Source organism: Triturus cristatus, chromosome 10, assembly GCF_964204655.1.
Source record: "Triturus cristatus chromosome 10, aTriCri1.1, whole genome shotgun sequence".
NCBI lineage: Eukaryota > Metazoa > Chordata > Amphibia > Caudata > Salamandridae > Triturus > Triturus cristatus.
Genome location: NC_140593.1, coordinates 1,040,262,990 through 1,040,288,978, shown reverse-complemented (window position 1 = coordinate 1,040,288,978; position 25,989 = coordinate 1,040,262,990). Strand labels below are relative to the sequence as shown.

Genomic DNA, 25,989 nt, shown 5'->3' with positions numbered 1-25,989 from the left:
AGTACAACGTATAAGGTGCAGTGCAATAATATCAAATTTCAGTATAAATACATTATACATATATCTTGTGCAATATCCTAAAACATCTCAAATGACTGCTAAAAATAGAGCCGTACTGCCTCCTGCCTCTCTGTGCCATAGTGGTTGCTGGAGGCACTGAAAGACACTGCTTGAGGGCCTTGAGAGTGACCACATGACATGCATAGCTCCAACTACGATGTAAAAAAATATATAGCATCAGTTGCCTTACCTTTAACACTGGTGTTTGCTGGGTTGTAGCCGGGGTCGGGTGAGAGAGCAGCAAAGGAGGTTGGGGTCCTCTTGTTGTTTGCTGGAAAATTGCCCCAAAATGCGGTAATGTTTCAGGTTGTCAGTTGCTGAAAATGAAAAGATAACAATTTATTTTTGAAACAGTAGGGTAATGAAACAAAGACTGTGGGGAAAAAACATAACGCTCCAATTTTTCCTTGCAGTTTGCACCCAGCTCTTAGATGACAGTTATTAGCTCTCTGAGAGTCCGTTGTATGTTAGGATTTTAACTTAGAAACTGCAAGTACCAAAAGGATCTCTCTGACAAAAGCAGTGCCTCACTGACCTATTTACATCATATGCATTTTGTGATCTGCATCAGGTATATATGTTCTTTGCAGCAGGCACATTAAGCTTCTGCGCTGCCGCCTGCTGCTAGTTCACTACTGGGACGGTGGGACCACAAACATACTAGTCTGGCAAACTGCCAACGCTCCTACATATATAGGTCAACAACTGATGTTTCTATTTGTTTTATATAGCGAAGTAGACCCGAGACATCGGATCGGGCATGTATTTTATGTATGTGTTGTAAAAACTTGCAAGTGGTTGTAAACACGCACTTTTCTACTTTTCGTCGTTGCTTACGAGAACCAAGGCTGACAGTAACTGCGCCTCGTTTACTGCCAGACTTGCTTGTCGTAAGCAAGGACTACAAGTACAAAGTGCTTATTTACTCACCGCTTTCAGGTTTTCAAAACACATAAAAAGTGACGACATTAATTACAACGGTATGAGATAATTTATGTAGAACATACTGGCAGTGGGCAGCAACGTCCTGAACACACTTAACAAACTATCATCTGTGACCAAAAAACATGTCTGGCACCCGGGGCATTTCAGGGGAACGTTAATGGTTTTCTGAAGGTGTCCCACCCACTTCGAGATGCGCTGCTTGTTTTTTGTCGACCACCCCATTAGGTGAGCCCACCATGTTGGCAGATAATTGTTTGGAGTTATATACTAACGCAAATGCTCGAAGATGCCAACGCACTGTCCTTTAAAGGAGTGTTCTCTTCCAGCAAGGGGCCATAGTTTCTTTGTGATCATTCAGTACCTATGACCGTGGAATTGATTTCTTTTCCAGTGAAGACGAGAACTCATAAACGCAGCAGCTTGTAACATTTTAAATTACAGTACGCATGATTCAGCCGTCATGTTTTTTTCATTTACCGTTACAAGATGGTCTCAGCCCTTTCGGTGTTATTGTAGCTGTCATATGCAATCACAGATACTCAAACACAAAGCCTTTCTGGATGTAGTAGAAAGAGTCAACGCTGATGTAAATGTACCCTCTGTCGATACTATTGAGCCAGCCGCAAGCATAGGTTAATCCATTGAACAGCACGAAGGAGGGGGCCTTATACACACACACACATACCTGTGTTGGCTTCCCCAGTTGTTCTAGAGAGCCTGGCGAGTCTCTCTGGAAATACGGGAACTGAATTCCCCACTTTCCCGCCTCTCTTGCCCTTGCTTTCCAGTGTCAAAAAACGCTATGCAAATGAGGCGCAACCCGAGCCCTTTCAAATGGACTGAACCTGGCAGCACCTACCACCCCTGAGAGTGGGAAGTTAAGTGACACCCATTCACTGCTTACACGAGAATGCTTAGCTGAACAGGTTCAACAGGAGCCCCTGCTTTCCGTCCCGTGCCCTCAGCCCGCACACATTCTCTCTGGCACTCCCGAGCTCGAGCTGCATTGATGGGGACTGGGACAGGAACTTTACTGGTTTCCTGTTAATTTGTAATCGAGTCTTTTTTATTACTCTTAAGTCCCGCGGGCGGCTGTCCCATGCAAACGGTGGCTTCACACTATCTACTTATTTCCTGTGAGGTTGTATTTCTACTCAGAATACGAGCCTTCCAGGTCCTATTCCCTCCACACAGATAAATCCTGTCTCACTTGCTAACCTCTGACCTATTTTACCTGTTCTGTACTGTTATGCCTGCTAGCTGAGGCAGCATTACCTACTTTATAATATGCTTTTGGACGGTACTCCTCCATAAAACTCATGCACTGCACTGTAACAACTTAATACACGCTGACCTACCTTTATATAAGCTGAAGTCCTCGATAATTCCCACGCAGTGAGTCCACGACCACGAGGCTCAGGCAACGTCAGTGTCACGCGAGTGAAGTGAACCGTTACTGGATCCGAGTGACGCACGCTTAAGCCTTACGACACTGCTGCAGCGCCGCGCGCCGCAAAATGGCCAATCACTGCATGACTACATTAAGTCAGAGACAGTGATTGGCCATTGTGCAGGGCGGCTGAACCACCCACGCTCGGCATCCAATATGGATTGCCCCTGCTGTGCTGCGCGGTGACCGGCCAATCCTGGCGCTGCATGCAGCGCCAGGATTGGCTTGGAGGGCACAGTGACTGCTCGCCCTGTCGCCCTTTTGCTGCCAGCGCTGCCGCCAGCAGGTCCTGCACCCCCCCCCCCCTACTAGCTAGCTAATGGGGCCGGCCTGGGTGCGCATGCTCGGGCAAGTTGCTGCCCGAAGCATACATGCGGGGCAAAGACCTGTCAATCATTCAATCACCAGCCAGCCCGCCCCCCCCCCCCCCTGAACACTCCCGATAAAGTCGGGTGCTGCCGGAATAATTTTGGTGCTGCACTCGCAAGTAAGTAAGTAAGTAGTAAAAGTTTTAAACATCATTTATTTTAATTATTTAACCGTAGGGCAGCCGCGGGTCCAAGCAGCAGGGCTGGTGGGGCTACGCCCCTACGCCCCAATGGACGCACCGCGGCTGCAGTTTACAGAGATCTTTTATTCAGCAGGGGATCGTGGGGAGCAGGGATACACACTAGCCATGTGTTCCTCGGCAATCATCTCTGTGAGTTTAAGAGAAATCATTCCAGGATGGTCGGTGATGCGTGCAGACGCACGCTCACACATGGCACTCATTTTGGAATATGTTTGTTATGCTTTATTATTTATTTACGCTTCCAAACTGTTCCAAGATGGCAGACGGCCTTTTTGAAATGGTAAATTAAGAAATACAATGTGCATTTGGCGCACACAGAGAAGCAAGCAGCCTGGTATCAGTGTGCAGATGCGGGCCCCACAGAAAAACAGAATAGAAAAAAATAAAATAACAATACATTTATTTATAAAGTTTTATATAGCGCGAACTTGACCCAAGAGGGTATCAGAGCGCTTTACATTTAGGATCGTTGCGTTAGATGCAGGGATGCAACTCATCCAGTCAGAAACAATGCCCAAGACAAGCATTGGCATAGCCAATAGGTCTCGCCTTTGGGACTTTATAAGTGTTTAGCCAGAGCTATTGGCTTTGGCAATGTCTTGAAGCTATGTTGCATTAAAAAGCTAGACTACACAATCTGAGGAAAATCCAGAAAGGCAGAATTCGCTTCACTGCCACGCTCCTGTAACACTTAAGAAATCAAGGTTCTTGAAAGTTTGCAAATAAAAAGGCAGAAGGAGCAGCTGTGTGACTGCAGAGCATTGCTTGTTCTACCCGAGAAACCTCGCAGGGCGTGTGTTTTCTATTTGACCTCTTCCTCCCCTGTGCTTAAGCCTCCTCCCCCTTCATCTGATGAAAGAATTTAGGGTCAGATGTAGGTAAATTCAATTTAGCCAGTCCTTAATAGCGATGTTTACCGAATCGCTATTAAGGACTCGCTAAATTGAATGTAGGAGGGAATCGCAAAAATATTTGTGATTCTTTAATATTCCTTAATTGCGAATCGCAAATTGAGATTCACAGTCAAGGAATACCGTCCCATTCATTCCTATGGGCCAGGAGGCCCATAGGAATTAATAGGATTTGCGGACGCAATTTGAGAGTAACCAAGAGGCACTCGCAAATTCCGGCCGCAATTTCAAGGGTGCAAGGGTTCCAAAAGGACACCCTGTTGCACCCCTGAAATGTGCATGTGTGCACATGTGGCGCACATACATGCCCTAAGGGCATGAATGTGTGCCACGTGGCACTTTTAAAAAAGCGAAAAAGTGCTTTTTTAAAGTAAATCGCTAATTACCACCAACTTGAAGTTGGTGGTAATTAGCGATTCCTTAAGGCCAAAATGCACTTTCTTTTGTGCTACTTACACTGCATTTAAGGAATCGCAATTTGCGATTCCTTAAATGCAATTGCAAAATAAGGAATCGCAATTTTTGTGATTCCTTATTTTGCGAATAGGCTTAATCTTACCTACATAGCTCAAAGTCAAATTGCGATCGCAAAGGCTGAAATTCTGCAAATTTCGGCGTTTGCGGTCGCTATTTGGCTTCCTACATCTGGCCCTTAGGCACTACATCAATAACCTGGCCTTCGTCTGAAAACGAGAACATGCACATCCAAATGACTTAACAAATAGAGCAAAGTATAACACAGTGTAAAAGGCAATATTTCAGAAAGTGCAAAGCAGAGCTGCAGCAACAGCTAAATATAACGCAGCGCTAAGCGCTGCTCGGCTAATCAAACAAAAAAAATTAAAAGCACAAGATATAGCACATACAAATGATACAAATGTGAACCATTCACCTGATGTTATTAACCCTTAGCACACTTCTAATATACCATTTTCTCCAGACTGTGTTCACTGGCTTCGATTCGTGGCTCCCCTTTTCCATCACCCACGTGCTAATAACACTGTACACTGGTTTCCTTGAAGCACTACATAATAAAATAGGCCCGCACACCAACTGTTCTTAATGAAAATAACACTGCTGAAGAGGAAATGGACATCTCCAAGTCGGAGATTTACCATCAGCTGTGAGGGAGGTGGACAGAACAACAATCCCGCCCCCCCCCCCCCCCCCCCACACACACACACACACACAGGGGCCTTTCAGTCTTTTGTTGGTGAGTAGAAGCAATCTTGGTGGAAATCAACACAAGCATGAACAAGTACAACGCACGCCACAGGTCAGGCCGAGGGGGCAATTCGACTGCAGGCTTCGGGGGCTGCGACCGTCTGACAGAGCAGCCTTTGAGACGCTGGCGGGCCTGGGGCAGGGTCACTCACATTTCACGCACCGCCTCTGAAAGGCCAGTAAAGCCGAGGTCTTGAATCAGCTCTGAATGTGGAGGGTACATTTACAAGCTGGGAGGTCTGGGTAGCAGCAGTCGGTTCACACCTATGTCTCCGAGGGACTGGCGGGCTGGGGAAGGCCATCGTCGTCTACTCCGTTCAGAGCAACAGCAGGACGGTGTATCCCGCTGTGAGGAAAATATGTATTGTTACTGAAAAGCACAAATTGACATGCATCTCACAGTCCATCTGAACTGTGAGAAACTTCATACTGATGAAGTGCATGTACATTTTTGTTTCCAGTAACAATAATAACCATTTCCTTCAAGGCGCAAAGATAGCATCTTCGTTGGATTAAATAACTTGCACACTATGTTAATGACTCGAACTCACTAACATCGGAAACACGGCGGAGCCAATTGAGTCTATATGACTGCAGGATGTCTTATTGAAAAAAACGTAAGCGGTTTGATGTTTTTTTAAAATTAAATAATACACTGACCTGGATAAGAACAACGAACTGAGTAAAAATCTGTTTCTTATACTAATTTAAAATAGGGGGAAAAACACCACTAAAAGCACAGTACGGTTCAAAGGGAAAGCATGCAAGCTCGAACACGACTTCCATCGGACACGAAATACTACTCAACAGAAATATTAAAATGGACTGTTATGCACAAACTGATCTAATAATGGCATTTCTCTAAGTGTTGTGGTAGCGGTCTAGAGAACTGTTAATTTGGTTTTACCTCAATATCACGCTTGCCACATGCAAAGAACAATTTCTGTTGCACGAGTTTTGTCCGATCAAAACCAATTGTACCTGCACGCCTGTAATTGTCATGGCTACGGTGGTGTTATTGCATGGGCTTACTGTGGCTGCAAGGGAGCGTGGAGAGCCCTGGGACACTATCACGACCCCCTTCTCCCACTACACAGTGTCTCCCGCCAGGGATTTAAATGGAAGTATAGAAGTGCAGGTACTCACTATCCCGAGTACCTGTTTGCTCCTAGGAAGTGTCGGCACTCTCCAATTAAATGTATTGCGGCCGTACTGAGAAGTGCAGTTCTCTCCCTTTCAAATTAAAGAAGCGCAAGTACTCAGTACCTGCCCATTTAAAGTACTGCCTCCCTCCACATATGTGGAATTTGGAAGTGTGCTTGCACAATACACGCCTTCTGAACGGTGCAGATGTATGGTGGTGGCACCTGGCCATAAATTGCTATGGATTGTTGTGTTCGGGCGTAAAGCCTCAGCAGCGCAAGCAGCCCTGCTCAGAAGCATGCAATTGATTGGATATTCCGTCCCCCCTGCGGATGGGAGTCTTCCATTGTGAACCCTTCAGCCTCATAACCCCCATGGCCCCCGTCATTTTCGGTCTGCGTGTCTGAGTGCTAGCGGTTTAAATCCAGCGCCTTGAAGTCGCTGTTCACAGACAGGCGCTTATGATCCGCAGGGTAGACCCCTGAAGGACTTGGATTGTGTGATGGCCTCTGTGCCTGCTACCTACTTCAACGGGAGTGGGAGCTACGAGGCGCTATAAAGAAAAGCATCCCCCTCAGAGAATAGCTGGCTTCCTGAACGCGGCCAGCCTGGGAGAAACTCGGAATGTAATCTTTGGAACAGATGAATTGCGACAAATAAAACGACTGATGTTTTTTTTCTTTAATTAACACAGCGCCTAAAGTAAACATAATAATAGCCTTGAAATGCACTGCGCCAGGTCTTTAAGAACATGAAGACAAATTAAAAAAACACAAACACTGATGAGCCCAGCGCTGACAGTAAAAAAACAAGCCGAGCCTCAGACTCCACCCGGTGTGATGGTAATCTCTCAACCTCTGTGTGTGCGAGCACGATGTAAGCTCATGAACAATACGTCACGGCAAACTAAGATGGCGTCGGCCTGTCCAGATGGGCCGTCCTAAAAGTGGACAAGGCGGTAACCCCAAAGTCCGGTTTTCAATCACGCGCCAGCGTTTAACATAAACGATGACGCGTGCCAATTGAGAACAAGGGTGGGGCTTAAAGTCATTTCCGAAACAATATTGATTCCAAAAGGCCCTCACATGGCGAGAGCAGCGCATGCGCGCTGCTAACGCCAGGCGAGACCTTAAAAAATTCTCCAGAATCGGGACCAACACAAGAATAGGGAGGAAAGCCATCAAATATGGGGCATGGATCTGGGATAGAGATGAAGGCCGTCAAATATGGGGCATGGATCTGGGATAGAGATGAAGGCCGTCAAATATGGAGAATGAATCTGAGATAGACATGAAAGCCGTCAAATATGGAGCATGGATCTGAGATAGACATGAAAGCCGTAGACATGAAAGCCATCAAATATGGATCTGAGATAGACATGAAAGCCATCAAATAATGAGCAAGGGGCTGACCCATAGCCCACACTATGTATATTGTATTGAAAATAATAGACCTCGACAATTTAAAAGTAAAGCTGTCAAAAACGAGGCCTATAAAAACACCAAGACACAAAACTCGGAATCCTTATTCATGGACATTAGTTTTCTTTAATAATCAAGTGATTACCATGAACAGCACATTTAGAATTAACATCCTCGCAGCCAGTGTGTACCATAAGACACAGAAAACAATTAATTGCAATTCGAATTGGAGCAAACAAGCGAAAACGCCAATGCATGGTTAATTATTTTCCCTTTGTATGAGCTGGCCTCTGCTCATTTGGAAAATATATCAATGTCATGGTAAAAACTTTATACGACTATCGTAACTATAGCGCTATTAACCCCTTCGGTGCTCATGACGGAATGGTTCCGTCATGACCCACGGTTGAGCTGTGCTCATGACGGAACCATTCCGTCATGACCCCGCCCGCGCAAGATTCCGCCAGCACAGCGGCGGAATCTGCGCAGCATCGAAGGGGTTAATACCCTTGCTATAAATATTGCTCCTTCTGCTACTGATAATAATATGAATGTAATGCCATCCTACCAAATGCAGGTTCAAATCGAGAAGCAGATAAACCAGACGATAACCCAGTTTGTTCAAGATTACACAAGGAGTCAAGCATTGGAGGTGGGACCAGGAAATAAATATTTGGAATGCAACCACTGAGCCACAGACTACAGACATCGTCTGTGATATGAAGCCTAGGCTCGCTATGCACAGTTCTGAAAGGGGGTCGAGGTGAAAGAGTTGGTAGTCACCAGGGATGACAAAACCTGTTGTGAATTGAGAAGTAGCTTTCAGGGGACATTTGTTATTTTCAGGGTTATTTTGTCCTGATGAATGCAAACAAGGGTATCTGACAGCACTAGTAAATTCTTCAAGCCATTATTATGATTTAGAAAAAGAGAAATTGTACACCAAGCTAGTGTTACCACTTTCACACGAAAAGGCTTGCCAGATTTTCACATCACGTGGTTTGCTTATCATTCTTTTCTCTATCCTTGCATTCACAAAACCAGAATTGGTCGCACAATGATGACGATTGAGGGCCAGTGCTTGCATCATGTCGATGTGTACAAACCATTCTAAGCAAAATAGAAAATTAAATCTCAAATCTTAATTGGAATGAAAGGATTTAGTAAACTACTTTCTCGCTTGTTAGAGGGATGCAAACGTTTGTTTGTGTCAGATTCCTATGAAATCGCATTAAAAAATGAGGATGAAAAAATCTGCTTGTTATCAGTGTAAAAAGTAGAAATATCTAAGCGTAAGCAGATTTATTGATTTGCTCTGTTAAACCTTCTTGATAATATTGCTGCTTCTTTTTGACACAGGTGTTGATTAAAGGTCTTATGCTGCAAAAATCTTTATTTTGTAAAAGAGAATACATTAAAATATATATATATGTAATTTAGGGTTTGCAGAAATCTCCAGGTGAGTCTATCAGTTAACAATAGATAGTTCCTAAGAGGTCATGTCTCTGGCTCATATACAATTTTTGGCCATCCAATCTTTTAATCGTCATTGTACATACATAACCTGGCGCCAGCTATGTAAACAACCCCTTGTGTGCTAATGTATATTTTTGTGAGTAGTTATTCAATGAGATGGATTTGAAACTCATTTTGCCACCGTATTGTGTATTTTCTCCCAATGTCCTATTGAAGGTGTTATCATGGTGGAAACAGAGGTTGCCTGTCTGATTATTTTCTTATCTCTTCCCTGTTTTCTTTTACAGCCATGAGCTTCTACAGCTTTCTTCTGGAGCCTATCAGCTGCCATGCCTGGAACAAGGACAGAACACGTGAGTCTGCAAGCAGATAAGACATTAAAATAGGAAACTAAGTAAAGAGGGGTAGATAAAGATCAGAATGATAAAGTTGCCGGAGGGATAGGAAAAAGTTCAGAGTGATAGGGGTACCGGAAGGGTGAGAACAAAGTTTAGAATCATTGGAGTGCCAGATGGTTGGGAATGAACTTCAGAATGATATGGACGCCAGATGGGTCAGTAAAAGTTCCGAATGAAAGGGGTGCTAGAGGTGTCAGAAAAAAGTTTAGAATAATAGGGGAGCAGGATGGGTCGGAATGAAAAGTGTGCAAGATGGGTGGGATTAAAGTTATGAACGAGAGGGGTACTAGATAGATGGGTCTTAAGTTCAGAATGAAGGGGGTGCCAGAAGGGCGGGACTAAAGTTCAGAATGATAAGGGTGCCATATAAGTGGGAATAAAGTTCAGAATAGTATGGATGCCTGAGGGATAGAGATAAAGTTCAGAAAGTTAGGGGTGCTGAATGGGTCAGAATACTGTTCAGAATGATAAGGGTGCAAAGAATAGGAATAAAGGTCAGAAGGATAGGAGTTCAGAATGGTTCAGAAGGTTTTTCAAAGTGTTACTCTTTCTCCTGTAGGCAACCGGTACATGACCATCCCAGTTGAGGATTTTTTTGGAAGTGTTTTGCTTAGTTTATTACATTTTTCAATGGCAGGGCCAAAAGGCCAATAGAGTGCTGCAGATTGAAGCAAGAGAGAAGTAAATTGCTATTTGAATAGTAATGAGCAGCACCATGGTACATTTCAAACACTTCTCCACAGGGAGAGTCTTAGTTGATGTAGATATTTAAACCACAAGCCCCTCTTCTGGTCCCTGAAGCTTTCAAAGGGGCTGAATGTCCAGCTTGGTGAGACCTAGCTATCTATTTCTAATCCTCAGCTCTAATGGTATCCTGCTCATGCTAGGCTGCAGTCAGTGGGTTGGTGACATCCTATTTAACACTGATTAGGTCTGCACCTGAGCACCATGTCCCCCCACAGGTCCCAAACGTTTTCATCCCACAATCCCTCCCAGTGTATTATGATATTTCTCACCCCTTCTTGCTCCCTCACGGACATTTGTACTTTTGGTTTTAGCAGAGAATGTGTTTCAATGAAAAACTGCTAAATTAGTTCAGTAGTGTCAGTTTGTCCTACAGTGGGTGCTGCCCATTTCCTTCAGCACACAACTATCATTATAGCTCACATTTATTTATATTACAGAGGCAACATAAAATGATTGTACACAGAGACGGTCAGTCAGTAAGCAAAGCAACTCAGGCCCATCCTTTTGTCTTTTGTATCCTTTTATTCTTGTACTTCTTCGCTGTACATATAAGCACAGCCAGCGCGTTTCGCCCTGTCACGGGCTTCCTCAGGGCCTGTCCCAAAACAAAAAGGCATCAAAGTCTGAATAAAATCAGACATTTCATAAAGACCAGCAGCCATCCAGGGTATACTTAGTCAAGGTACACTAGCTCGAATCCAATTAGGAGTATCGGCGTAGTTTACAAAGTAAGTGTGATTAAGTCCGGCACAGTGGTCCAATTCTCCAAACTGTGTTTGGCTGTTCAGGCAGTTGCCAACGTCTGAAAGTTAATAGGCATCCCGCTATTGAACATCTTCAAGGTTAGTGAGTTAGAGGCATTTGTAAGGGGGAGAGGTCTATTTTTTAGGGTGGTGGCTTCCTTAATATATGTATAACTTGGACCCATACATGTACCTTTAGTTCTCGTTGGAATGGACTTTGTGCAATTGCTTATGCAGTTCGGACGCTCGGGTGACATGTTTTTAAAAAAATGTTTCCAGAAGGAAAAATATACCCCGTATATGAAACATCATTTTATGGTGAGCTATACCCGATTAAGATTTTGTGGCCTACCAGATTGTCTTTTTGGGCAAAACTTTGAGATATATGGACAACATCAATAGGTAACTCAACCTTTCATGTTAACAACTTATCTGGTGTCTGGATTACTATATGAACCCTTGGTTATGTTATTTTCTTGTCAGTGATCATTAAAAAGAGGAGTGGGATTTAGTATTAGCCCTTTTAATGGCAAAGGTATTTTCAGTCGTTTTCAATGGCATGAGGTATGGAGTTTAGTTTGCCAAGTAGGCTACATTTTAGAATATTTTTTTGTGGTGGTTGTTTAAGGGGACTTTACGCATGCTATGTATATCGGTGTTGATTCATAGTATGCATGATTAACTATATTCTTCTTGGGTCTAATACTTTGGAGTTGGCTAGTGCGCAAGTGGCAGAGGGAGGCTTTTGTTTTTACTGTTGTTTATTATCGGTCATTGTGTTTTTTAGGTTTCCTAGTCATCCTTGTTTGGTCTTGAATTGAGTAATGGTCTTTCTGTGCCCTGAGTAAGGTGTATGGCATCTGCCAGATTACACCGAAACGTGCATAGGCCTGAGAATGAAGCCACTATAGGGCCATTAAAGGGTTCGAACACGTGGTACAACAAGTCCCTGATGATTTGTGTAAAGGATTAAGAAACTGTGAAGTAGATCAATATGGTGGACAGGCATTAATTATCAGGAGAGAAAACTGAAATTTGCCCCTGTATGCAATGCGTAGTAAACATACATTTGATGTGATTAGGTTTTTTCTACTTTGAATAAGAAACTACATTGATAATTGTTGGACACTGTTGATGAACAGAAATCAATTGTATTGCCAGAGGGACTCACTTCAGTAAGTTCTGATGTTTGTATAAACTGGCGTATTCTTGGAGTGTAACTGCAGAGATCTTTATTTAATGATGTACTGCCCTGTCAAGTGTGCTGCTGGAAGACCCACAACAGCGGCTTTAAATGTTTACACAGTTGTAGGAGGCAATAGGTTGTATTACTAGACCTTCAATCTTTGAATGACATACTTCTGTTCTGCTGGAAGGATTGCCACAGAGGGATTCAGTGTCTTCATGATAGCACTGTGTGAGACGGGTTGCATTAAAGGTGAAACTCACACGCCAATACTGTGCAATTGAGGTAAAGCCACACGACTCGCTTCATAACCTTTGATTTAGTCAAAGTTTAGAAATTCAACATGCATGATTATTTTTCTGCAGAAATTGCCTTCTGCCCGAACAGCCATGATGTCCACATCTACAAGAAGGATGGCATCAAGTGGACCAAGGTTCATGAACTGAAGGAGCATAACGGAGAGGTTACAGGTAAGAAGACTTTGAGAAAACCCTTCTGCGGCGACTCATTTTGGGTTCAGAATAAGAAGGCTTAGAGAAGCTGCCACACTCCATTATAGTCTTGAAGGCTAGGACCTATCATGTTAATGCATCACAGTGATAAATGAGAGGCCCTGAAGTTGGTAGGTTACACAAGACACACATCATGGGTTGGAGCAGTAGGCCACTAATTTGCAATTGCTTCATCAGGGAGAGATTTTGTTCCATAAATGGATAACTGCTTTTTTCAATTTTTAGAAGTGTTTTATATTCTAGTTTATCACATTTTTGTGTGAAATAAGTAAGGACAAAAACATAAAAGTTTAGAATTTAACAGCAGAAAAAACGTTATGGCAAGCTCATCTAGGGGCTTATTCAGTTTGGCAGACAGGGTACTCTGCCACTCTTGTGGCAGAGTACCCTGTCTGCCATAATCGTGGTCCACTGGCTCTATTTAGAGCCAGGTTATTCTCCATGTTTCTGCAGACAGATCCTTTGCTGGCTCCACCAGCTGAAACCTTTGACAGACTGACATTGGGCCATCGGTCAAAGTACCTCAGACTGTACACTCTATTCAGGGGGACGTTCCTTTAGGTGGCGATCTCTAAATATGGCAGTCGGCCTTCTGCAGGAGAAACTGAGTAAATCCCTCCACTGCCCTGACAGACTGGCCACCAAACTCTAAATAAGCCCCCAGTCTGCCCATCTCTTCTTACTCTCGACACAGATAGTCGATGGTCTCAAGCTTTATTTTACTGTACTCTATACTGTTGGCTTCATTGTTACTGCTGTGTTTGAGTCCATCATTATTTTTGGTAGATTCTTCTGTGTGCTCACAGCAGTTTCCGGGAAAACAAATATTTTGTAATGTTTTAACATAGACACCCAATCAGTCCCACAACACAAACCCCAGTTCGTCCAGTAGTCTCCTACTGAAAGGTTTTTTTCCCCTTTAGGCATTTTTGTGTCTCTTCTCTTTTGTATACTCAACCAACCTTTGCTCCATTGTACACAATCACATGCTTAAGCTTGTCCGAGCAGGGCTTGTATTGTAAACAAACATATTGTGGTCGCCCATCTCTGGACTGTCTCCAGTGTGTTTATATCCTCATGGCCAGATGCATGTATTTGAAGAAATGTATTTATATAACTATGTATTTATGTATGTATGTATGCATGTATTGTCTTGCATAGTGCAAACCCCACCCAAATTGATTTCAGAATGCTGTACAATCAGGGTACAGGTTTACAGTGGTACCAGGTGTACACATAACAGAAGCAGCAGAGTTAATCAGGGAATAACAGGCAGTTTGCAAGGCTAGACAAATGGCATTATGTAAGAGTAAAAAGATGTACTATAGGCATAATAGGTGAAACAAGGTGCATAGGTATGGGTCAAAACAGCAGCACTACACATTTGGACAAAGGTAGCTGCATGTGAGGCAGAGTTACAAGGCATTAAACAGGCAAGGCCAATACTGCAAAACACATCAATGCTATTCTCACAGGTTAATAAAAAGTGTAAATATAAGAGTAGTAGTAATTTCTTCTCTAACAAAGGACAAAGTAGGTAAATATGCATTTTTAATGCCGGTAGAAAGTAAGATAACCGGTCTTTATTCCTATGGGGACATACTAAACCTAGTTATAAAATCTGGTCAGTCGTTGAGCAGTTCACACGTATTTCGTCACAGGTTGCAAGTGGTTTGCACTAGCATCCATTTTTGGCACTGGGACGTATGTTTCATTATCCGACTTTGATCTAGAGCAAAAAAGAGAAAGGCAGAGAAGGAAGAAAGAAGCAGGAAGAGATAGATAGGAAAACTGTGACGAAGGGAGAAAGCAGGGCTATGACGGAGCATACAAAAATTAGCTAAAGACTCAGGAAGTGGAAGGTTGTGGAGGAAAGAGGCATGAAGTGGAGTCATGAATCGATAGACTTTTTTTTTTTTTAAAGTAATAAAAATGATAATCTATCCTTTAAAAGCCCACAATATGTCCTGATATCTAAAAGAAGAAAATAACCTTCAGAGCAACAGAGCAGACGGTGGATGATGAGAAAGAAGTAGTTGATACACATATCGTGTTTGTACCAGGGTTAGACCTAGGGTCAGGCCTTCACAGGTACCCCATACACCCTACCGACCTAGTGGTGCAGGCAGTGGGAGTAACAAACCCACAGGTAAGAAGCTGCTCTTTTGAGATGTTGATTACAATAAAGGGTTTGGGATTCTGAAGGTCTATACTAAGGGGCGATTTGACAGTGCGGCAGCGGGACTGCCCTGCCATCACACCACCACACCCACGTGAGAGCCACCCGCCGCATTATGACTTTTTTAGTCACTGGCAGGCAATTCTTTTGGGGTTCCCACGGTGGTGCCTATAAAATAGGCACTGTAATGGGAACGACAAAAACAGCCCCATGCCGTTCTGGGACTTCTGAGTATGCACGCAGGGGGGCACATGGTGTGCCCTCCAGTAGGGTTGTAATGTTGGGGTCATAAGACCGCCACTGCTGCCCCACCACAAGTCTGGCAGTTCGAGGACTGCCAGACTTGTAATCGGCCCCCAAGTGTATAATGTCCTTCTATTGACTACGGTATCCATATGAGGACACACCACACTTTTTAAGCCCAACAATGATGCACTTGGTCTAACATGACCAACCTGAGACATAAATGAGCATCACGAATACAAGACCAGGAGCAGAGCCCGCTGAAGAACGCAGAGTACAAGTCACAGGCCGCCTATGAGGGAGCGTTCAATAGAACTATCATGGCTGACACTTTGGCTGGTGGGGTTCTGTCTCGGAGGTGGTGTATGTGACTGAACAAAGACCTTGGCAACGCTGACATTGTGAGCAATCACAAGGTCTGGTCTAAAGAAGGTGCTTGGAGGATGGAGAAGGAAGGAGTGACTCTCATTAGCACAATACATGTGACGCTTTCTTCTTCTGCATCTGTCCTGTGGAACTGAGAGAGGAGCTGTTATTAATGGAAACATAAGGTCAGAGCCTACAAACTAAGATTTTGTATTTAAATCCTCGAATTGAGAAATTCTAAGATCTAAAAAATTTTATTTAAAGAATGACCCATGGCGGTATTACCATCATCCTATAGTCGAATGGGTGGGGTGGGGTGGGGCTGCTAAAAAAATTCCAGAATATACAGGCTAATGTCAGAAAAACGTTAATTTAAAAAAATAAACACACAGGTTGGGAGGGTGTAAGGCTAGGGCTGGAAGCTTAGATTTTCCACTTACTAATAAAAGATACACAAGGTTGAAAAAAAATGCGAAATTCCTTATCCCCAAATAAAACCGATACATTTACAGTGATAAGAATATCAATGTAAAGTGTAACCATAAATATACGTTTGAAACCAATTCGGACAGAGACCTACTCGAATTAAAGTTGTCAACCACGTGAAACAGTAACTGAAAAAAATAAAGTTCAATGTAACCGTCAAAAATAAAACATGCATGGGTTTGTGTGATTTTTATCCTATCAATGACTACAGCTATTTAAACAAAAACAGAACCACAAATACACCAGTAACATTACAGCTCGTAAACCTAACGGTAATATGCTCCCCGTTGGAAGGTAACCCAGCAACGCCATTCTAGTTGGAGAATGCAATATAAATATGTCATAAAATAACACACATAAATACATCATAACATAACAAATCTATTTGTTTCGAGTTTGCTAGGGGGCACCACAATTGCCACTGGTGGGGTTGCGCGTCGTGAACACACACACAGACCGGATGGAACGCAGTGCTACTGACTTCCTGTCTCCATAACTTAAGAAGCTGTTGCTTACTCAGCCTTGTGCAGTTTCCTCTCCAGATGCGGATCTGACTCATTTCTGTGGTTTACTCACGCATGGGCCTCTGTCCAGACGTGGAATGTTTTCTTTCTGACAGCCTGCGGCGTGAAGTGACGGCCCTCGGGCCTTGCATGTCCACAAAGCGAGGAAAGGCAACCACCACATGGCAACAGCAGCAGAGGGCGCCAAAAAGCACCCTTAACAAAGCGCGAGGAGCTGCAAATATGACCTTTGTGGTTGGAAGACTGGTGTGCCGCTGACAGAAACGCATTTTTATGTGCGTGCTGTTAATCCATGCGCAGTTCCTGCTTCAGGTGTGATCTTCACGTTTCGTCATTCACAGATGCCAGGTCTTCTTATTACACGTTCTGGGCTTCATTACCAGATGCTTTGAGCTTCAGCTGGGGGATCCTGGGACAGATTACTGAGTCAGGCTGCCCCTCCCCCCTCCCCCCATACTCTGAGGGAAGTAAAGATTCACTACTCTTGATTCTGCATCTATGTACCTTGATGATATATATATATATATCATTAAAGTACATACATGTGGTATGTGGTATAGAATATTGTAGTATCCTGGTTTCACTGTGGTTCATGCTCTGCCAGTGAGATTCTCTCTGAGTGATGTAATGTGGAATGTTGGGAGTGAGAGGCTACAGGTGGGGAAGGGCTGAGCAACATGCTGGCTGCTTGCTCCTAGTGGGGCTGAACATCTTAACATGTAACCTGCACAATAAATACTCTCTATACATTTCTATTCTTCGTCGCTTGATATTTTGTCCACAATGTTAGTGTCCCACGGTACTTGGAACTTGTTATTCGGGAGCCGCACCCCAATAATGGGACCCTATGTGATCCCGTTTCCCACCTTTTCTGAGCAGCTGGCAATGAAGGTTGTGGAATGGGGACAAAGGGAGGGCCGGGCATCGGAAGCAAGGCTGGCTCCTGTGCTGCTGGGGAAGCTCTGCAGGTTCCCCTTGGGGTGTTGGGGGAGGTCTTAAGGAACACCTATCACAGTGCCTACAGACCCTGTTTGTGCTGCCAGTCGTTTTATTGTGTGACCCACACCCGGTAATACCAGACTAAGGGGGAGATTTACTACAATTTTACGCCGTGTTTGCGTCACAAAAATGACGCAAACCGTCACAAAATCTTTTTTTCCGATTTACTTTCCGGCACTAAACTTGTTCAGCGCTGGAAATAACACGAAAGTAACGCATTTTGGGCCATATTTACTAGAGCCGTAACGGAGTACGGCGTTAACCTTCCTGGCTTAACGCCACGCTCCGCCACTTCAGAAACGCATTTCCCCCTGTGCTGGCACTAAACTTAGCAGCCGAGCGCCAACGCAGGTACCCTTGCACCATAGTGTAAGGGTGTCTGCGATGAGGGGAAGATTGTTTATGTGCAGGAAGGGTCACCTTCCTGCACATAAAAAATCAATAGCAATTTGCTGTTTCTATGTGTGCTGCACAACGCAGCACACATGGAAACAGCAAAAACGAGGAGAAATAGAGCATTGCTCCTCGTTTCGCCTGTTTCAGACCAGGTTTTCCCTGGTCTTAATTGTGGCACTGCCTCCTATGTAAATAGCGGGCAGCGTCAAAATCAATTGGTGTTGCAGTGGAACGCCCACCGCAACACCCATTGCCCACCCTTTTCACCCTAAGTACAGAGTGAAAGGGTGCCTTGTTTACAAAGCAGCGTTAAGGCATAACACTGCCTTGTAAATAAGGCGAAGCCCCTATCGCCACCACAACGTCACTTTTAGTGACGTGGTGATAGGAGCTTGTAAATATGCCCTTATGTATATATACTTTGCCCACATCACCATATATTATTTCTATGTATTTCTGCGTTGTCTGCTCCATCAGCTATTTCACCTTGGCCTGCATTGCTATTTTATATTTCAATAGATTTCGTTTTTGCCTGTATTTTTATGTAATATTTTCCGATATTTCCACTTTGATCACACCAATCAGCATACGTTTTTTCATATTTCTACTCTGCCTGAATCATTGCCAGATATTTAACTATATTCCTTTTTTGACTGAAAATTATTTTTGAGAAACTTTGCCAACATTCAGCTCAAAGGTTTGGTTGTCTGCACACTGACATAACGTGGTATTTTCGAGTCAGTAGTGTGGAAGTAATGTGCTGACAAGTAAAAATAGTATATGGTGATGTGGGCAACGTATATACATAATACAGTATCAGATGGTAAAGCAGGAGAAGCAGAAATGTAGCAAAATTTCAGTTGTTGATGCAGGCAAAGGAGACATACAAGGAAATAACAGGTGGTAAAAAATGTAAATGAGAAATATCAGATGGCTAAGAAAGCAAAGCAGTAAAAAAAGTAAATATCAGCCAGCGTTTGCAACAAAGGAAACACATAGTTAAATGAGTGCAATGAAAATGTGTGGTGCTGCATAAAAGAAAATGCGGATAATGGACTAATATTGTGATTTAGTAATAGATTTGAAGGCAAGAGAACCAGTGGGAAATAGCAGATGGTGAAAGTCAAGAAGGGTGAAATGTGGAAAATATTACCAATGGAGCAACACTTGAACAAAATTCAGATGTGCTTGCTGGCTAAGTACTCATATAATGAAATATTGGATCATGGTGTGGACAAAGCAGAAATAGAGTGAATGATTTAACGATGCTGTGGACAAAGAAGAAATGGACTGAAATATCTGACAATGATGTAAGCCGAGCAGAAGTATAATAAAATATCTTTCCACGGCACAGGAAAAGTGATATACAGTGAAATACTAGATATTGATCCAGGAGATGAGAAGTGTGTGGAAATCTCTAATGATTATGATTCAGTGAACACAGAAATACAGTGAAACATTGGATTATGACTTTATGAGGCTGCAGAAGCAGAAATATGGTGATTTACAAAATGATGATGATACAGGCAAATAGCTAGAAAAGTAATATATTAGAAATGGCGCTAGCAGAGAACAATATACAACACTATCAGCACCCAAGTTTGTCATGATACCTGTAGGCGGGTCTTTTCCAAGGTTTCCACTTCCAATTGCCTACTTTTCTCAGTTTACTGAGCAAAGGTATTGACAGCTTGAGCGTGAAGTGATGCGAGGTTGATGGCGAATGAGGATAAAAATTTTAAAAATAAAAAAACACTATCAGTTGTTCATGCAGGCAAAGCAGGCGCACAGCAGAATATCAGATGATGATGCTGGGTAAAGCTTCTGTGAGCTTCAATCCTGTTCTTGTGTTCGCCCTCCTACAACATGGAAGTGCTTATTCCGCTTGTTCAGACTCCATAGCTGGAAACTACAACGTCCTGTTTTGGGACATCAGAGTTCATCCATCAACAGGTGCAAACTTGGTAACCGTTTGCTTCTGAGTGTACTCAATTGCTTTGTGGGGTTCCCATATTGGATATAATTTGATGATTGTAAAGTGAATTATCTGCAATTTGAAGGGCCATTTTGGCGCTGAGGTTTATCAAGGAGTCAAATGTCTTATTTGAGTTGTGTCTGCTACCGAATGTCCAGCAATATGGCTGCAGGTAGAGTAAGCCATTGCTCCTTGCACAGATGCACTACAGAAACATGGAACTTTCCCACCACCTTTTTCAAACTCCCTCCTGTATCACCTCAGAGTTCCTCACTCAGGTCTAACCTACTAGGATAGTACTCTTTTTGAGCAATGGTGATTCTCTCCTCACTTTGTAGGAGTATGTACAGTGTTACAATTACATTGGGTACTATTAACACCTGTTAGTTACAGAGCTTTACAATGGTGTAAATCGACCCATATAAAAAAGGTCTTTAATTATGATTAGTGCATACGCTAGCTGGATGTATGATGTGGTAATTTTTGCAACTGGTGATCAAGGACTCCTCCATTTTTAATAAGCAAAAATGGCAACAATATTTATAAATGTGAGATTTTTCAGTTTAATCATGTTCTTTTTCCAAACTGGGTGGGACGGTCACCCTTTCAAGTTGTGCGATTGTTACAACCAATGTCACACATCCGTAATCAAAATCTAATTCCTTTTTACTTGCTATATTGTGACCTTATTGTTCCTGTTTCAGGAATTGACTGGGCTCCCGAAAGCAACCGCATTGTGACCTGTGGCACCGACCGCAATGCCTATGTTTGGACCCTAAAGGGAAATATCTGGAAGCCCACCTTGGTCATTCTGAGAATTAACCGCGCTGCACGCTGCGTGAAGTGGTCACCAAAGGAAAACAAGTTTGCCGTGGGCAGCGGTTCCAGGGTTATCTCCATCTGCTACTTTGAGCAGGAGAATGACTGGTTAGTCCTTTGTCAGAAATCTGTTGCCTAAAGTGTTGTACGTATACACAGCCAACTCTGGAAAACAGACACTAAGGCCATCTTAATGAGTCCCCCAGTAATCCAGATAAGGTCAGCAACAGGAGTTAACTTCCCCATCAGGATTACAAGATAAGGTGTTTCATTAGAGACTTTAGCTGCTGGTAACATCAAAAGTCTCTGGGTTAAACTCAAAGACAAAACATGCAGAAATTGCTTTGGAAACACTGATTTCCAAATGTTAGCCTCCAAAATCTAATTAACAGGAGTATATCTGACCACCCTGCTACTGGCCCCGGAGTAACGCTGTCATACATTCTGCCTGACTTGGAATTCCGTCCAAAGTATAGGAATGTAGAGGTGGGTAGAACCACTTCTGAACTATGCAATACCATTATTAGTAGGGTTGTGTAAAGAACAAAACAGTCCACAAAAATCTCAAATTAAAAGCAACATGCAAAAGGTTTTCTGTACCAAATATCTGACAACCGCAGAAAAATGTAAAGTGGATGTCAGTTAACTTTTCGTTGTTAAAATACAAATGAAAACACACTTGTCCTTCTCCAAACACTCCCCAAAAATTTCATTCACTAAAAATAATAAATTCAAAAGCTATTTCACTCCATTTTGTAGCCATGTACTGTTTATATTAAGTGACAACAGCTTATTGTCCAGCCCCTGGCACCTTCCCTCAATCCCTTTAGAAGTAAATAACCATGTACTTCAATAGTGCTTTAGATATACCATGTATAATACACAGTGTACAATTTTCATTATATTTTATAATGATTTAAAAATGAAAAAAAAATAAGTGATATAAATTTTAAATAAACTACTGTTAGTATACATTATTATAAAATAATTCAGTGTAATAACAGAACATTATGATTACTAGCATACAATAATAGGAAAACTACTATATAACATTATAATATCTTACATTATTTTAGATCATATCTTATTATACGGTACTATATTATTGGGAATATGTAAAATCATGTTTCGGCTCAAGTATCGTCGATCCTATGCTTTTAGAATACTGCATATTGCAGAGGAGCTCCTTGATAATAAGCCAGAAGGTAATTTGCCATATGCTTGTTGACTGATTAGTGAGTACATAACTTTTAATGAATGGTAATCATCTGCTTCCATTTCTCGTGAAAGCCTGGTGTCACGCTCCTTCTCTTGTAGGTGATCTTCCAAGTCCAGAATTGTAGATAATATTTGAAATATACACTATAGAATTAAAGCCCAATTTACAGATCATAATTTGTGGCTAATAAATGTTTCAGATGTTTATTTTTGGCCACATTCAATCCAGGTTTTTGATCTACAAAACATGCAGAAAGGCCTTTCTTTCCAGTCCTGCCTCCAGCACTGCTATAAATTAGCACAGAACATTATAAACTAATACATCCAATCAAGGGAGATCTTATTTATTAGTGATAAGAACTTCCAAGACCCACTTCTGTAAGGTCTGGATGATGAAGAAAGGTCCAATCTTTACCTCTCTCTCCCCTCTTTCCGTGCACCGTGTCCTCTTTCCCTCTCCCCTTTCTTTGTGTTACCTTCTTGAATCATTTCACTTTCACTATCCTGTCTCTTGCTTGGCTGACTAGGAATCTTTGTTTTGGGATACAATGTACAGGGGTAATATCTGTACATGTAGTATCTGTATCTGATTATGTTTACCATTGTCCCCTCTTTGTGTCTCTACAGGTGGGTTTGTAAACATATCAAGAAACCAATTCGCTCAACGGTGTTGAGCCTGGACTGGCACCCTAACAATATCCTGCTGGCTGCTGGGTCCTGTGACTTCAAGAGCAGGTAAATTGAAACTAAGAGGTGAACAGAATTTACTAAAACTAACAAGGCAAATCTCACATTACTCAGAGAAAAATCTCATAGGTTTTCAGGAATTGCAACAAATGTTTTTTGAGATTATAGTTGGATGGCTGGGCTTTGATTGATCTGTGTCTGGAATAGTGGTCGAGTCCACAAGCAGACCTCTGGAGTGTCTGAATGTCTAGGTATGGTCACTGCTAAGATGCCACAGAGGTTTAATGCACTTTTTCTAGAGCTCAGCCTACAACTTCCGAGTTCCATATTCATATCCACGAGATTGCCTATTCTATCTGAAAGATCTAATTTATTAATCTAATTCATGTTGAATAATATTAACACCTATTCTGATGTCAATAGTAGAAGGGGCAGCCCACTTCCGTTCCTCAAAGTGTTGTATGGGGGCAGTCTCCTACATCTCAAAATTCTGTATTTGGTGCCATTTTCCCGCCACCACAGATCGAATTCTCTCTTAAGGTAGATTGCAGTTAATGGGGTCTACAGTCTAATCATTGATGGCATATTTGGGGAGAGTAAGGTCACTTAAATTTCACTGGTGGAAGGTGATCTCACACTAGATTGAGGCAACGTTGCACAGTCCTAGACAATTTTGTGCCGACATTTGCTCTGATGATTAATGAAATTATGACTTTTGCTCCAAATGACCTTTGCAAAAGGGGCAGTTTATAAAAGTTGGTCAATGTACCTGTTGGTTCAGAACTGGTGCAAAATTATTGTGTGGGTGCTCAGCACTGTCCATGCATACAAAATACCAATGTGTAGATATTGTAACACATAAAAGTTGGATCCATTAATGTACACATCACAAAGTCTGTGGAGCTATCTTCATGTGAGAAGGATTGTCCTCATTTCAGATATAACTATGTGAATTTTCAGCCTTTTGCATGTTACATTGAATTGTAAGTGCCCAAATTTAATATTATCCATTTGTGTGAATGGTGTAAGCTAGTTGAAGGACTCACACTAGCCTTTTAAATGGATAGATAGTGGGTATAATGAGCATGCCTATCTGGGTTCATATTTGAGTTCCAGAAAATAATGAGTGTCCTGCTAGATCCCCACACTGTATTTTTTTTTAATTTCTTTATTTATTGCGGGTTGAAACCCTTGGCATCAGGAAAATCAGTACAGATACATCAAATATTCCAGCTCAGTACAATCTTGGAAATTCACAGTACAATGTAGTCTCAACATTTTTTACATTTAGCAAAAATGGTAGTGGAAAGTTATTCAGGAAGGAAACAATTCCTCCTGGGCTAAAGGATATACTAACAGTAGATATCTGCACCAATACTCTTCACAAAGCATTTAACGGATTGAGATTTCCCAGTTGACAAATCATATAAACATAACTCTGTCAACAAACCCTCCCTCCCTGGTCACATACATAGAAAGTCTCTGATCATGCCATATATCACTTCATCTGACCACCCTTAATATCAGAGTGATTACTCTGTACTCAACACTAGAGTATCCGATTGCTGTACCTCGGTTTCATCGTCAAAATCTCCACTCTGTATGTTAAAAAATACATATATATTCAGTAATACTTTATTCGATGTTAATTTATTGAGTTACATCTTCGCAGTCCCAGCTGATGTGTTTTGTTTGGGCCAAACAACCAATGAGCTCTCTGAAGGCATTTGTTACAATATTACCACACTCAAGGTGAAATAATGTGCTTCGATTATTATAAATTGTGGTATCTGTCATCTAATGACATCCACCGAGCATTATGGTCCTTTAGCTAAGGTGCGCGCTCAAAGTGCTTATAGGACAAAGATAATAGTGCTTTGAGAAAACTCTTCGGCTGATTTGCAGGAGATAAACATATTTCAGATGTGGCGTTGAAGATTTATATCAATACATAAACACACAATCCAATACAAGTGGATTCACTAGTATCCCTTTTTTCTAAGCATATGAAGCGGAAGTGGAGGTGTGTTTCAGTTTTCATATTGTGCTTAATTCTGGTGTCCAAGTAATCTTGATGGGTAAGAATTGAATGCAGAAGTAGGACCAGACAATTTTGCCCAAGCGGGGATACCTGGACCAGAGCTTACAGAACAGACTACAACATGAAACTTTTCCCAGTATTAGACTGTTTTGCACTGGTGCCTGTCAGTTTTCGCCAGGTGTCAAGCAATTCTTGATTGGATAACAGTGTGTGAAAGTAAGTGAAATGTAATTTTTTATGTGTAGCATCTTAACATGGAAGTAATTTACCCCTTCAGAATTTTCTCAGCCTACATTAAAGAAGTGGAGGAACGGCCCGCCCCCACCCCATGGGGTTCCAAGATGCCCTTCGGAGAGATGATGTTTGAGTCAGGAAGCAGCTGTGGATGGGTACACAGTGTATGCTTCTCGGAGAGTGGCAACCGCATGGCCTGGGTCAGCCATGACAGCACTGTCTGCATATCCGATGCCAACAAGAAAATGGCGTAAGGGAATTTATTTATTTATTATTTATCGTTTCTGAAAGGACAGAAAGTAAAGGAGCTATGACTGCGTCACATTTTGCTACTTGCAATCACAAGAAAGGGGCTGGAGGTACAAGAAAACTTATGCCGAACACATGCGCTGTATGAATGTTTGCTAAAAAGGAGATTTCGGATTATTTCTGGCCTTTGGTGTTTTTATTTTGGAGGGGATACAGGACTCCACCCACAGGGAAATCTGAGGGATGTCCACAACTGGCCCCCCTTTTCCATAGGTAATCTTATGTAGGGGAATTAGAAATTAGAATTTTATATGTGTTTTCAAGCTTTTTTGTTCTTAAAATACATACACCACAAAACTGTCGCCATTGAAATCTGTGTGATCTGCAGGAAATTAGGTACCCCACAAGGCGATGTGTGTAACTATGATTCTTTCCATCCACCATGTGAGCAACCTGTTTAATGGACTTTACACAACCACTTAAACCCACACAAAGGATCTACAGGGAGATGCCCAACCAGAAATGTACAACTACCTCAATAACATGAAACTCCAAAAAGAGTATGTCTGGTATCTAGAGAAACAGAAATAACAGCAGAGGAAGTCAGTGTCTCCAAGGAAGAGGCTTCTTTAAGGACGAGAACCCTCACTCACCCAAGTGTGACTTGCTTCGTCATTGGGTCCCGTCCTCACAACAGGACCGCAAGGTACCCAGTGTAGGCTACAACTCTCCGATGGGGAGGAGCACAGGTGTTTTAGATTAGATGAGCAGATGTTGTTAAGGAGT

The 25,989-nt window shown here is 42.4% G+C and overlaps 1 protein-coding gene across 1 annotated transcript in view; it reads left to right on the top strand.

Moving 5' to 3' along the window:
• The window catches only part of ARPC1B (actin related protein 2/3 complex subunit 1B), a 102,459-nt gene that overhangs the window by 57,451 nt on the left and 19,019 nt on the right, over window positions 1-25,989 (top strand). Inside the window, exons 2-6 of the mRNA XM_085629132.1 lie at window positions 9,489-9,554; window positions 12,641-12,745; window positions 20,660-20,882; window positions 22,620-22,727; window positions 24,998-25,204. Coding sequence (XP_085485258.1) covers window positions 9,491-9,554; window positions 12,641-12,745; window positions 20,660-20,882; window positions 22,620-22,727; window positions 24,998-25,204 — 707 coding nt within the window. The 5' untranslated portion in view covers window positions 9,489-9,490. The remainder of the gene's footprint in view (window positions 1-9,488; window positions 9,555-12,640; window positions 12,746-20,659; window positions 20,883-22,619; window positions 22,728-24,997; window positions 25,205-25,989) is intronic.